Source organism: Trachurus japonicus, chromosome 1 (genome assembly GCF_045865225.1).
Source record: "Trachurus japonicus isolate A0001 chromosome 1, Traja_1.0".
Classification (NCBI taxonomy): domain Eukaryota; kingdom Metazoa; phylum Chordata; class Actinopteri; order Carangiformes; family Carangidae; genus Trachurus; species Trachurus japonicus.
Window position 1 is genome coordinate 17,186,937 of NC_140907.1, and position 14,223 is coordinate 17,201,159.

The 14,223-nt window shown below is 44.4% G+C and overlaps 1 protein-coding gene across 1 annotated transcript in view; it reads left to right on the plus strand.

Annotated features, from left to right (window-relative positions):
• Nucleotides 1–677: 677 nt before the first annotated feature.
• Nucleotides 678–14,223, plus strand: part of pcdh7a (protocadherin 7a) — a 45,222-nt gene continuing 31,676 nt past the window's right edge. The window contains exons 1-3 of the mRNA XM_085776715.1: nt 678–3,298; nt 5,984–7,163; nt 13,092–13,874. Coding sequence (XP_085632841.1) covers nt 1,875–3,298; nt 5,984–7,163; nt 13,092–13,874 — 3,387 coding nt within the window. The 5' untranslated portion in view covers nt 678–1,874. The remainder of the gene's footprint in view (nt 3,299–5,983; nt 7,164–13,091; nt 13,875–14,223) is intronic.

Here is a 14,223-nt window from a genome sequence, read left to right on the forward strand (position 1 = left end):
AGTGCGTGCATGTTTGTGTGTATGTGTGAGGAAGAAGATACTGCCGATAAAAGAAAAAACAGAAAGTGCGAGTATTATGCAAATAAATAAAAGTCAAGAAAAAAAAATACAAATGAAACACAAAGCTTCAATCAACTTCAACTACTTTGTCGTATTTATTTATGTGACACTCATAATGTTGGTTGCAGAAGATGTGAACTACTGCAATACATTTCTGGCGTACAGTAGCCTATACGTGACTGCAGGTCATGAATATTAAAGCAACTTCCCATTGTGTACTCCGATGGTAAGCCTTGTGTGACAATTTCTGTCTCTTTCTGAGAAGAATGAATGAAGTCTTCTATGCTTGCCCCGGCAAAATAGCTGCACCAGCAGAAATTATGACCGAGCACCGGGCTGACTTGTGTTAAAGGCAGATCACTCTCTCTTGCTTCCGTCTTCTCTTTGTCCTTTTGTGTGAATAAAGATATTTTCCCACCAGGAGCTGTCAGCGGCCGGGACACCAAACCATTTAATCTTCCCCATATGACAGGGAGAAGGGGAGGGGGGGGAAAGGGGGGGGGGGGGTGTTGGTGATGGTGACGGCGGGGTATGAGGTCTGTCCCCGGTAACCGACATACACACACACGGCGACCCAACACCGCCTCTGCTGCCTCTCCCGTTACAGCTCAGCGATCGAGTTACGCGGCCGGGGAAAATGTTGCAGTAGCAGAGAGAGAGAGAGAGAGAGAGAGAGACTGCAGCATCGCTGGAGACCGGCAGCAGCAGCAGTCCCAAGCAGTGCAGGTGAGAGAGGAAAAAAAGCAAGAGGAGTAGGAGGCGCATGTGGTGGAGAGAGAGAGAGAGAGAGAGAGAGAGAGAGAGAGAGAGAGAGAGAGAGAGAGAATGCGGGACTCCTGGAAAAAAGACGCATCTACACTCAGTCCATCACCCGAAACATCCATCCCAGACACGGAGCTCCACGGGATTACGCTAAACTGATGCTGATGTCGGGATCTCGTCTTTGAGCTCACTAACAGAAGCTCTCGTTTTTTTGTTTTAGGTCAATAAAAGAAATAATGAGGAGAAACTCGCTCTGAAAAGCACTCTTGTCTCCTCATAACTTGCGTGAAGGAATCCGACAGCTTGGCACGTTGCTCCACTGCGGGGAAAAAAAAAAGACGAAAACGCAGCTGGATCTGAAGGTAAGCAAAGATCCAGCAGCAGCATCCCAAAGACTTTTTTTTTCTCAAACTGATTTTTATTCCTCTTCGGAGGGATGTGAATTCATCTTCCTCAGCGTCCGAAGAGGCTGTTTCTTTTTTTCTCTCTTCTTTTGTGTAGAGGTGCTGCATTGCAGTTTCTAATTGTGAAAAACGCGAGAAAAGCCGCTGTCCCAAATGTGACTGGAATAAAAAGCACTTACAAATGGCATTATGAACCGATAAGCGTCCTCCCGTGACAACGGGATAGTTCTCCTGTTTTTAGGACTTAAAGGAGTGAGAAGAGTGAAGTGGATTAATCAGAGGCTGGTGAATTAGTTTTCCTCTTTTTTCGCAGCAGGATGGATTTTTTCATATTTTTGTGGCATGAGCAGCTCAGCAAGACGGGATTATTATTATTATTATAGAAGTTGCAAAAGCGCTAGGTTGCCGAGGAGGAGAATACAAGAAAGGAGCCTGCACCGCAGAAGTGAACTAGTAAGAGTGTGCTGAAGCTTTTCCCCGGACCTCAGGCGGCAGTCCGCAGAGAGCTATAGGGAGAAGGTAAGAGACGATAAATCAAACACCCACGCTGTGAGGGTTACCAGACCACAAAACACCAATAAAGAAGAGACAAGCCGCAGCTCCGAGGCAAACAGAGCGAGGAAGCAGAGGCGAGAGGAACAAGGAGCCATGCAGAGGCTTGGTGCAGTGCACTCCTCCGCGGCGCAGGCTCTCAGCCTCGTGGTCTTAGTGCTGCAGCTGCTGACTCAGCCGCCGGGTGCCGACTCAGCTCTCCGGTACCGGGTAGCGGAGGAGGGCCCACCTGACGTAAAGATTGGAAACGTGGCCGCAGACCTGGGCCTCACAGCAGGGACAGGTAGCGGGGATGTCACCTTCGCCCTGGAGAGCGGCTCAGAGTACTTCAAGATTGACAATGTGACAGGTGAGCTGACAACCGGCCCAAGGCGCATTGACAGAGAGAAACTTCCACAGTGCCAAATGATATTTGACGAAAATGAGTGTTTCTTGGACTTTGAGGTGTCAGTGATAGGGCCACTGCAGAGCTGGGTAGATCTGTTTGAAGGGCGTGTTGTCATAACAGACATCAATGACAACACACCTTCCTTCCCCTCACCTGTGCTCCAGCTCTCAGTTGAGGAAAATCGACCAATAGGAACCCTTTATCTGCTGCCCACAGCTACAGACAGGGATTTTGGGCGAAATGGCATCGACCGCTATGAGCTGATCCAGGATGGTGGAGCTGGATCAAGTCCAACAAGGCGCACAGCAGGAGGAAACCCCATCACTAGAGTAGATGGACTTGGTGATCGGAGGGGAAGAAGTGGAGACAATGGAGGTGGGGCCAGGAGCAGTGTGTTTGAACTACAAGTTGCAGATATACCAGATGGTGAAAAACAACCACAGCTCATTGTGAAAGGCACACTGGACCGTGAGCTGAAAGACTCATATGAACTCGTCCTCAGGGTTCGAGATGGAGGGAACCCGCCACGTTCCTCCCAAGCCCTGCTTCGTGTTTCCATCACTGATGTGAATGACAATAGCCCACAGTTTGAGAGGTCGACATATGAGGCAGAGATGGCAGAAAATGCTCCTCCAGGTACACCTGTCCTCCAGGTCAGAGCTTCAGACCGTGACATTGGAGTCAATGGACAGGTGGAGTACGTCTTTGGAGCTGCCACTGAGTCTGTCAGACGACTCCTGCGCCTGGACGAAGCGACTGGCTGGCTGAGTGTTCTTCACAGGATCGACAGGGAAGAGGTGGCCCAGCTGAGGTTCTCAGTCATGGCCAGGGACAGGGGTCAGCCTCCCCGAACTGACCGGACGACTGTGGTTTTGGCCGTCCGGGATGAAAATGACAACGTCCCAGTCGTAGAGATCAGAAAGATTGGGCGGATCCCTGTTCGCGATGGTGCAGCATTAGTACCAGAGAATGTTCTGGTGGACACACCAGTGGCTCTGGTACAGGTGTCGGACAGAGACCAGGGAGAGAATGGGGCTGTGACGTGCACAGTAGTAGGAGACGTCCCATTCACACTGAAGCCTGCAGGTGAAACAGCACTCCCACCCCTACCAGCAGATGAAGCGTTCGACAGGTAAGCAAATCAAAGGTAACGCTTTAAAGCTGATTGCACCAAATCCTGAGTGAGTCGAGAGTCACCTAACTGTTTATCGATAAATAATTCCTGAGTAATTATGATTCAGGGACTGCATAACAGATAATAAGTTACTTACACCCCAAGATATTGTAATAAGAAACAACAATCAAATAATAACTTTCCATGATGGGTGATTGGAGGGATGATGTATTGTTTTTTCTTCGGGGACAATAAAGTGGTAATGCTAGTGTAATTATAAAGTAATGATGCATTTCAAATATTAGTGAAATATGATAGACCACTTTCTCTACCCACAGGGGAACAAAAACATTAAGTAACTTCTTTAAAATTAGCAAATAATATTTGGGATATGTGCCATTAACTACCTGATGTTACCAGGAGCAATTCATTTAAAAATGGTCATTATTCATTAAAAACCCATAATGGCATTGGAGTATGTAGGTTTCTGATAGAAAATAGTTCCTGACTGACTGTTTCCTTTCTACCTTCCAACTTAGAAAGTTAGTAGTAGTTAAGTTTAAAATGTAATATTTAACGTGATTAATAGATTAACAGTATAAATGCATTTTGTCTGTTTTTAACCTTTTCGTTTTTTAATCTTGAAAACACCATATGCACCCTGAAGTTTCTATATTAATCAGTTAATCTAATGATCCAGGAGGTATTTCCACAATTTATATTTTCCACAAGGAAATCAGAGAACAGTGGCTCATGTGCTGTTACATGCATATTTTATTTAAGCTTAGTTCAAGTGCTGCCACCCATTCACTAAGATCACAGTGTATCAGTAAAGTTTGAGCATAAATTTTCATTATTGTCGAGGGTTTTAGATTTTTTTTAATATCATTTCAGTACGGCAGGCTGCAAATATCATTGCTCTTAAGCAGAGGTGGGTAGTAACGCGCTACATTTACTCCGTTACATTTACTTGAGTAACTTTTTGGATAAATTGTACTTCTAAGAGTAGTTTCAATACAGCATACTTGTTACTTTTACTTGAGTATATTTCTTCAGAAGAAGCGGTACTTTTACTCCGTTACATTGAGCTGCATTCCGGTCGCTACTCGCTACTTTTTCTTATCGATCCAATGTGCAAATTGTTTATTTTTTAATGGAGATACGTCCGAGCCTCTGTCACATGACTGCGTTTCACTAATCAGATGTAACCACTCGCGACGTTTGCCTCCATGTAACCAATCAGACAGAGCCAGGCAGTCACATGCGGTAAACAGGGCGGCCACTCCGCCTCAAATTTGAGAAACTGCGGCTAGTAAATGATTAGGATGACGTCAGCCCTGGTATGTCGTGGATAATGTCCGTGAAGGCAAAGATATTCAATATAAACCGTCTTTGGTGAAGGTTCTCAGTCATCCAGGTCATCTTATTCTTCTTCCTCCCCAGGAAGTTTAAACCCCATACACACCTGGAGACATGTGACTCCTAGTCACATGACCACCCCTCCAGTTTCGGGGTGTGGTCATGTGACTCGAGTCTCGGGGGTGTGGTCATGTGACTTTGGTTTCACTAGAAACCAATCATAGGACCACTCACTCTGGGTTTAAACACCCGGGTTTCTGGCATTAGTCTCAGACAGTTCATATCATAGATAGGCCTATGTAAGTTATTGTGGCTGAATTTGTCTTAATTTATGTTAGGCTACTTTGTAAAAAATGTAATTTAGGCTATTTTCCTAGTTGTTAAATGTTGTTCTTTGGCAATATCTGAATTTTTTCATTGCTATTATATTTTTGTGTATTTGATTAGGCCTACATTTACGCGCTGATCATTAAACGAACAAATCAGAGGTTACTCAGCAGTTACTCAGTACTTGAGTAGCTTTTTCATCAAGTACTTTCTACTCTTACTCAAGTAAATATTTGAATGGCTACTTTTTACTTTTACTTGAGTTAAATTATTCTAAAGTAACTATACTCTTACTTGAGTACAATTTTTGGCTACTCTACCCACCTCTGCTCTTAAGCCAGTTGTAAAGATATTTTATGAAGTTTCTAAATAGAGGGAGCATGGGAAATAGAGAAGGCCGACCTTGTATATTACTGTAACTTCTTTAGATCTCTATACGGTAAGGTAGGTAATTGTATTGAATGCAGAGCTGTCCTTGGCAAAATTCTGAGTAATAAGAGATGTCGACAGCAAATAAGAGTTGCTAAAAAAATATATATATTAATAAATCACCTTCAGTTTCTTCAGTAACATTCCTCTGCAGATGACTGCAGATATGAAGAGAGATCTCTTACAGGATAGAGTGGCAAAGATTAGATTTGAAACTGTTAGTTGATTACTCCAGCAGTCCTCGAAACACAGTTTTGAAATGTCAGTGCAGCTTTTCCTGTTGTTTTCAAACCATTATAAATAATCTTTGGGCTTTGGACTGCTGCTTGGACAACACAAAACATCTGGGGATGTCACTATTTACTGATATTTTTAGGATATAATACAACAATCCCCCCCCAAAAGCCCAACAATGACTACTGACAAAATATTTTTAGTCAGCCAGCACCCTGGTGACAAATCAGCTTAAGAGGGAGCAGCATTAGTATTTTATTTGACTGCTTCAGGGACAAGACCTATATTATTTCCATGCACTGTAGCAGCTACATTCATCAAATGTATTAATGTATTTTCTTATTATTTTCACAGGAACAGGAAAAAATACTTCTTACATACTTCTGCCTTGCTGGACTATGAAGCCACCAAAGAGTACAGTGTTACCATTGTGGCAGTAGACTCTGGAAGCCCCAGTCTGTCCAGCAACAGTTCACTGATGGTTCGAGTGGTAGATATCAATGACCATGCTCCAACATTTGCCCAGAGTGTTGTTGAGGTCCACTTTGCAGAAAACAACTCACCTCGTGAGAGGGTGGTCACTGTGGTAGCTTCAGATGCAGACAGCGGCAAGAACGCAGAGATTGCATACTCCTTGGATCCTGCTGGCAATGGGCCATTTTACATAGATGCAGATAATGGAGATATCCGCGCCACTGGGGTCCTGGACCGTGAGCAGCGAGAGAGGTATGAACTGCGCGTAATTGCCAAGGACAAGGGGACCCCGTCTCTGCAAGGCTCCGCAACTGTTGTTGTTCAGGTGACCGACCGAAATGACAATGCACCCAAGTTTGTTCAGGAAATCTTTACATTCTACGTCAAAGAGAACCTGCTTGCCAACAGCCCAGTTGGCATGGTCACTGTGACTGATGCTGATGAAGGTGAGAATGCAGAACTTAGTCTGTTTGTAGAGATGGATGGAGTTGAAGAGAAGAAGGCAGGGGAGAAGGTCGAGGGTGAAGATGGAGAGAAAGAACAAGGCGAAGAAGTGTTTTCCATTGAGAACAACACCGGAACAATCTTCTCCTCTGCATCATTTGACCGTGAAAAGCTCTCCACCTACACCTTCCGTGTCCGGGCTGTGGATGGAGGGGAGCCTCGCAAAACTGCCACTGCCACCGTCTCGCTCTTTGTGACGGATGAAAATGACAACGCCCCCTCAATCACCTCTCCAGCCAATGAGTCCTACACCCTTCTTCCACCTGCCAGCAGTGCCCGCACCATAGTCAGAACTGTAACAGCGTTAGACTCTGACACAGGCCCAAATGCAGACCTTCGCTACGCCCTAGTGGGGGGGAATCCCTTCAGACTGTTTGAGATTGGACACACCAGCGGGGTGATCACCCTGGCAGAACCCCTTGAGCGGCGCCACAGGGGTCTGCATCGCCTAGTCGTCCGGGTCAACGATAGCGGGATCCCCTCTCTCTGCGCCACTGCCCTGGTTCATGTCTTCATTAATGAGAGTTTGGCCAACGCTACTCTGGTGGATGCACAGGTAATATTTATTCACAGAGGTATTTGTTCTCAAACTGATTTCAGCAGCAGCAGGGGAAGTGCATTAAAATGTATGTAATGTAAATGAAAGAAACCCTATGTAGAAGAGGTCATGAATCCAACTGTGTATGGAGCCCTCTATTGTTCCACAGAGCTGGTAATGATAACCAATAATGACAGCAATGATACTGTCTTTTGACCCCAGTCAAGTAATGGCCACATATTACAATGGAGGAGGGTGGTAATGACAAGTGATTGTAGCTGTTCAAACTATACTAGTAAGAAGATTATTTTCTTGATAGAATGTGATAAATGCACAATTTTCACTGTCTGTGCAGTGTTGCAATTTTCTGCCCATTTTTTAGGAAATAATTGTGTCTATATTTGTCCCAGATATAGAACCCCATTTTGCTTTTGAAGGCTATTGGCAATGTCGGCTTCTTTGTAGTTTGGATCTTACTGGAGTGTGTTCTTTGTCCAGCATGCATTCTTATAATGACTGTGTGGTTAAAATAACTGTTATTACTGAAGTGGTTCTTCTTTTATGGTACATTGAACTCAGAGCTGAGAGCATTAGGTGTGTTTGTGTGTGTGTGTGTGTGTGTGTGTGTGTGTGTGTGTGTGTGTGTGTGTGTGTGTGTGTGTGTGTGTGTGTGTGTGTGCGACAGAGAGAGAGGAAAAGAGAGAGAGAGAGCATTAGGGGTGAGTGTATCAGGGAGGCAGAGAAAGAGCGAGATGAGCCTGTCCCAATTCTGGCCTTGTGATACAGAGTAGGTTGAAGTATATTCATTTGAATAGGGGTTGTACTTTAGCGGTGTCTCTTCACTAAAGGCCTGAATATTGATGAGGTTTTGGATTTTGCTTTGTGATATGCAGCACATTCTGAGCAGAGGTGGTCAAACTTAGAGGAGCATAAATCAAAGCCATTATCAACTCTAAAAGAATAATGTGTACATGAGGAATAAAAGGAACGAGAAACACATGCGTACAAAAACACCCACTGTACTACTGAATAAATCTGTGTTGTTTTCTTGAACTGAGGACTTCACAGCAAGATTAGAGCTGGCTTGAAAGACCCACACTGGGGTGCAGAGGTAATTGACTAGATTCAAAGACATTACTGAGATACCAGAAATAACTGCAACAGCATGATTTCAAATTTAGCATATGCCATGCTGGTGGACGTCTTTCTCCACTCTCTGCCCTGGCTATATTAATTAAATGAACTTCCTAATATGCTTTAGAAATGTTCAATTAAGCTATGAATGCTGGCAGGTAATAATTACTAAGCCTCCCTCTTTGGTTTGGACAAAGTAATTTGTATTGACTATATTTAATTCGCCTCCGTACAGCCTTGGTTACAGTGTTTGTTCAAAGACTAAAGCCTGATACACGCATAAAGATTTTTTAAATAAACAGACTTTTTATCTGTGAGAGATCCCACACATGAAGATAAAAAATCTGTGATTGAACAGTTTTGATTGTATTGTGTGTGGCGTGCTCTGATATTCCCCATACAGCACACCACACACATAAAGATTTGTTTTATAACACACTAAAATCTTGTCCCCCACGCCAGAAATCTTGCATGATCAAACGTGATCTGCCGTACTTTGAATTTCGCTTTGCTGATGGTAGCCATGGAGATAGTAGCCACACTGGTTTGTTATGCTTCGTGTTTTTCAGTCAACTCGCTTCTTTATTGGCTACATTCAATTTCACGTCACAATCCGTGGAGTCGGGGAGTCGGTGACCCGGGATTGTCGGCTTCCGCCACACACAAGACGACTTTTGATCGACGCAGTCACGATTGTCGGGGCCGACCGTCATAAATATTGAACATGTTTAATATTTACAATCGTAGGCCCCCACCCTTTTTTCGAGCAGATTGTCGGGAAAATTTGACTCTTAACACACCTCACACCACAGGATAATCTCGCAGGATAATCTTAAGAGCCATAAAATAATCAGCCTATTTCTGTCCTTGGTCGGAAGGGGGAAAATCAGGCCAAAATCAGCCAGATCATCTTTATGCGTGTACCAGGCTGAAGCTTGTGTTTCAGGGTCCTCTTGAAACTTGGAACACATTCCCATATTTTCTCTGAGGAGAAGGTCTTCAACTGTCAGCTCTGTGCATGTAACATGACGTAAACAGTGTAACACTAAAATAGCTCTGAGACATTTGAGAGGAATAGAACAGTCAGGGAGATAAGATGCACAAATCTCCAAAAATGTGTCAAAGCACAGATTTCGTTGGTACCCCAAAAAAACGTGAATATGCCATACCTTGATCAGGGCCTTCTGTGTCAAAAAAAACTTGAAAAAAAAGTGTTTTATTGCTCTTCCAAAAACGAACCAGAGATTGTGATCTTGAGGACACATCATACAAGGCAGCAAATGCCTCTCTTACGGTAAACTATGTGTGTTATCATCATGGTGGTGCTCCCCTGGGTGTTTTCAACTTGTGACAAACAGAGAATGAAAGGGAAGCACATTTGGTAGTGCATAAGATCCAAGTGAGCAATGTTACCTTGAGATGATTTTTCATTTTCAATATATATTACAGTGTAGCTATTCTAGACAGTCATAATAGCAGCTAGAATAACTTTGTGCTCTGTGTGTGCTCCCGGCCTCATTGTTTCAAATCCCATTTAAAGCTAAATCTTGTGTTTTAGCAGGAGAAAAACACATCAAGCATAATCACAACCTGAGAGTTCTGACTGACTTCATATGGTGACAATTTGGCATCCAAAAATGTCGTTTTATGACTTTATTATTTTTTTTTATTTCTTTGGAAACAAAGACAAACAACTGAGTACAGATAGACAGTGTGGGATTTGAACACCAGCCATCAAACACAACACCTCATAAAGGTAACACTGTCATTTAAAAGTAGAATGAAATGTACAAATTGAACAACCAAGGGGATGATTACAAGAGAACACTTAAGCCGTAAATGGCCGAACAATGGCGTTGACAGGTGGAATTAACTGCAGTGTGCCTAAATGACCGGGGCCATTGAATCGAACAATAGGGTGTAATATGTCCAAGCCAGTATAAAAGCCATCTTTGATTACAATATGCATAGTTTAGTTTGATTGTAGGGAGGAACTTGGCGGAGTAATTGAGTAGAAGGCATTGAAGAGAGAATACCTCCATCTCATAATGAAGTCAAACTGAGAGGTGGATGGATGCCAGATGTAATTAGGGAAGGAAAACGGCTGCTACATGCTGCAGCACCGCGGCAGAAAATTACTCCAGTCTTTTCTGTCCAACTGTACTGGGTGAACCACATGTTGGGTAATTAGTTACAATATGATGCAGCAGAGTTTAAGCTAGGGGAAGAAGGAATTTAGAGTTTAGTATAGTGATATTTTAGACATAGTCGTCATTTGGAGAAACTTTAAGGCACTTTGTACATCATCAGTACAGTCTTTTAGTGATGATATTTTCATGTTATCCGCAAATGTGAGATTTTCCGTGTTTTAAAATATAAAAACCTGTTTTATAATTAGAATTAATAGCTAACATTTACAGGGCTGCAACTCTCTGTTCTAATGCTGAATTGTGAATGCGCTGAACTACAACCAAGATCAGGGACTTTCTCAATCGCTTGGGTCAATAGTGTGGTCAGGGGAGAACTCCTTGTCTTGGTTGCAGCATCGACATCTGCAGTGACATGCAGATAAGAGAATCCTTGGAGAGAGGAACAGATAGATGGTGGTGTTAAGTCCAGCCGGAACAAAGCTTGTGCAACAGAATGGAAGATTCAATCGGGAGCTAGGGATGCGTCAGGAGGATGCATTCAAACACAGCGGTAGAGGTGCCTGCTGCACTAAGCCTGCTGAACGCTTGACTATCCTGTGTGTGTGTGTGTGTGTGTGTGTGTGTGCGCCCATACACACAAGAATACATACCTGCATTTAGATCACTGCCCCTAGTTTGCACTCAGTGTGGCATTTCTTTCTCTCACATGCGCACACGCACACAAGTTTCCTTACAACCACACACATCTTGTACTTTTTAATGGATTCCCCAGTTGCATATACTTGGCAACCTCACTCTCAAACACAACTTGGCTGTTGAACTGTCACATAGTACATGCACATATGGTATTGCATCGCTATCTCCCTACAATACAGCAGACAGTGCAAGGATGCACTATAAGCCAGAGAGATGCCCAGCAGAATGAGAATGAAAAGGAATACTGCAGGCAGAGGAAGAACAATGGGGCTGAAGGGAGAGCGGAGCCTGCCGGAGAGGCCCGCTGCAGTGGAGGCAGAATAATGGAAGAGAACCAACACAACTCGCTCAAAAACAATGAAACTTAACCCAGAGATAGATGGTGATGAAACAATGAAATATCACACAGTCCCATTCTTAGCTTGGGGGTATCAAGAAGTGAGAGTGAATAATGTGGCTGTATATGAGTAAGCCTAATATGCCTTGGATAATGTAATAAGGAAGTTACACAGTGCAGTTGTGTGAGCAACACACTCGGCAGTATTACCACTGCTGCAGGTTTTAATGTAGTTATTATATCTATCTATTTTTTTGTTATCACAAACCACCGGAGCTCAAATTTAACCTCTCTCTCTCTCACCTGTACTCTCTGTCTCTCTCCCTTTCATTCCCGCAAGTCTTATTACCGACCATTCCTAAAGCAGTGGGGATTACATGAGTATATAATTTCCAGACTTGACAGGCCAAAGGAATTGTCATATGAGCTCTGAGACAAGGTGTCACCGGGCTGCAGAATGACTTGTCTCACTAACGGACAGCTTACACTCTGTGTGGGCTGGTGTAGAAGCTTGCATGCATGTCAGGGAGTGTGAGAGTGTGTGTGTGTGTGTGTGTTTCTGTATTTTGTGTCGTCTCTGCATAATGATTCTACCAGCATACTTGCTATCTATTGATTAGCTATATTCAGATTCATGACCCTGTCCAATATTACCAGCAGGCTTTGCAGACCACAACTCCACAGCCTCATTGTCTCCTGTCCAACAAGGCCCCATCACAGTAATGGTGTTTGTGCTTCAGCAGCACCCACTTGCTAGTAATGATCCTTTTATTAGTGTACAAGCTCAGACTCGTGTATGTGTGTGTCTGTGTGCTCATATAATGGAAGATGACTATTATTTGTCTCCTCAATCTTAAACCCAAACAGAAAAGATAAGTGTAATATATATTGATCAAAATGGATTAGCATGGATTTGCCTTGCAACAAAAAGCCATTATGCTTTAGAAGAAAACAGAAAATGGCCTTAAAATATTCCACAGAGCACACATATTTACTGTAGCCTTGTATCTGTCTGTCCATCCAATTCCCAGTGCAAAAAAAAAAAAAAATGTGATAAGCAAATCCTAAACTAATCCACACCTACGCTATCATTCACAATAGGGACATTGTTCATTGACGAGACAGAAATGTGTTTGTGTCCTGGGGATGCAGTCGTAGCATGAGTCTTGCTTCTATTTGCATATTTATTCACCGTTTCTCCCACCTATCCTCTTCTAACTGTCCTGGACCTCAACGTTTAAAGTTTCCCGTTAGTCTTTTTTAATCAGCTTTAAACAGTATAATCTTAAGCATTTCCTGTAACGCTGCAGATGATGCGAGATCACAAGTGGAGAATTACAGGCTCAACTTGAAATGCTGCAACAGAGAAGCAAGAGCAATTATATATTTAGTGACACTGTGTGTCTGGGAATAATGGGGAAGCTCCTCCACCAAAAACATAGTGATGAGTTTAATTAAGTTGAAGATGCTGTTTGATGTTTCTCTGTGGCTCACACCCACTGTGTCATCTTTTACAGTCACGGCTTTGGACTTTTTTTTCCCTCACTGACGGTTTGTCTCTTGTTTTCTTTTCCCTCTTTTACTCTGTATCTTCTCTCTGTTGTTCTCCTTCTCTCACTTTCACTACAGGTGGCCCGAAGCCTGATGGCTCCACTGTCACTGGACATTGCAGGGGACCCAGACAGTGAGCGTGCATTAGGGAAACAGCGCCTCAGTGTAGCAATCGGCGTCCTAGCGGGAGCCGCAGCCGTCATCCTAGTGATACTCCTCGTCGTCACAGCTCGGCAGTGCGGTGCTCAGGGTAAGAATGGCTACGAGGCTGGTAAGAAGGAGCCAGAGGAAGACTTTTTCAGTCCTCCAGGGGCTCAACCACAGGCCGGCCGTGGAGGGGGATCAGACCGTGGACGCAAACCTCGACGGGACAAACGGAACGGAAGCGGTGGTAGTGCAGCTGCGGGAGGAGGGAAGTCGGACAGATCGCTTTACAGCGGTATTGTGACCGTCAATGGACTGCGCCGCCATGCTAATGATGATGATGAGGAGGATTTGAGTAGTGCCAGTGAGCGCCTGGCGGCCCGCTACTGTGCTGTGGATGGTGACCCTGGCAGCCCACGGATGGGTGGTGGCAGAAGACACCAATCGAGCCCAGATCTGGCCAGACACTACAAATCCAGCTCACCCCTCCCAGCAGTGAACCTACAGCCCCACTCCCCCCCAGCTGAGGGAAAGAAGCACCAGGCGGTCCAGGAGTTGCCTCCCTCCAACACCTTTGTGGGCAGTGGAGGATGCGTGGGGAGTGCCGGCTCCAGCAGCAGCAGCAGTGGGGGCAGTGGTAATGCAGATGCCATGTCCCTGGGATCTGACCAGTGCTCAGAGTATGGTTGCCAGACTGGGAACAAGTACAGCAAACAGGTAGGACTGGGTCGACATTGTCTCTGTGCTTATTCGATTTTGGTTTGCCCTATCCCCTCTTCATTTAGATCTATCTCCGACTCGTGATCTCTGTCTTCCCCTCCTCCTCGCTGGCTTCATCTCTTCTTATTCTCATATCTGCTGACATACCATACCGCACACCCCGTCGCTAACGTCTAAACACCATTTTTATCTCTACAAAATAGCTGTCAGTGTGTGTGCGCACAGCAGCTCGCATGCTCGTGTGTCCATGTCAGCATCCGAAGCCTGTGAGCAGTGTGATGGTACCCTGCTGTCATCATGTGTGTGTGCATGTGTGTGTGTGTGTGCTGGTGCGCTCCATGTCAAA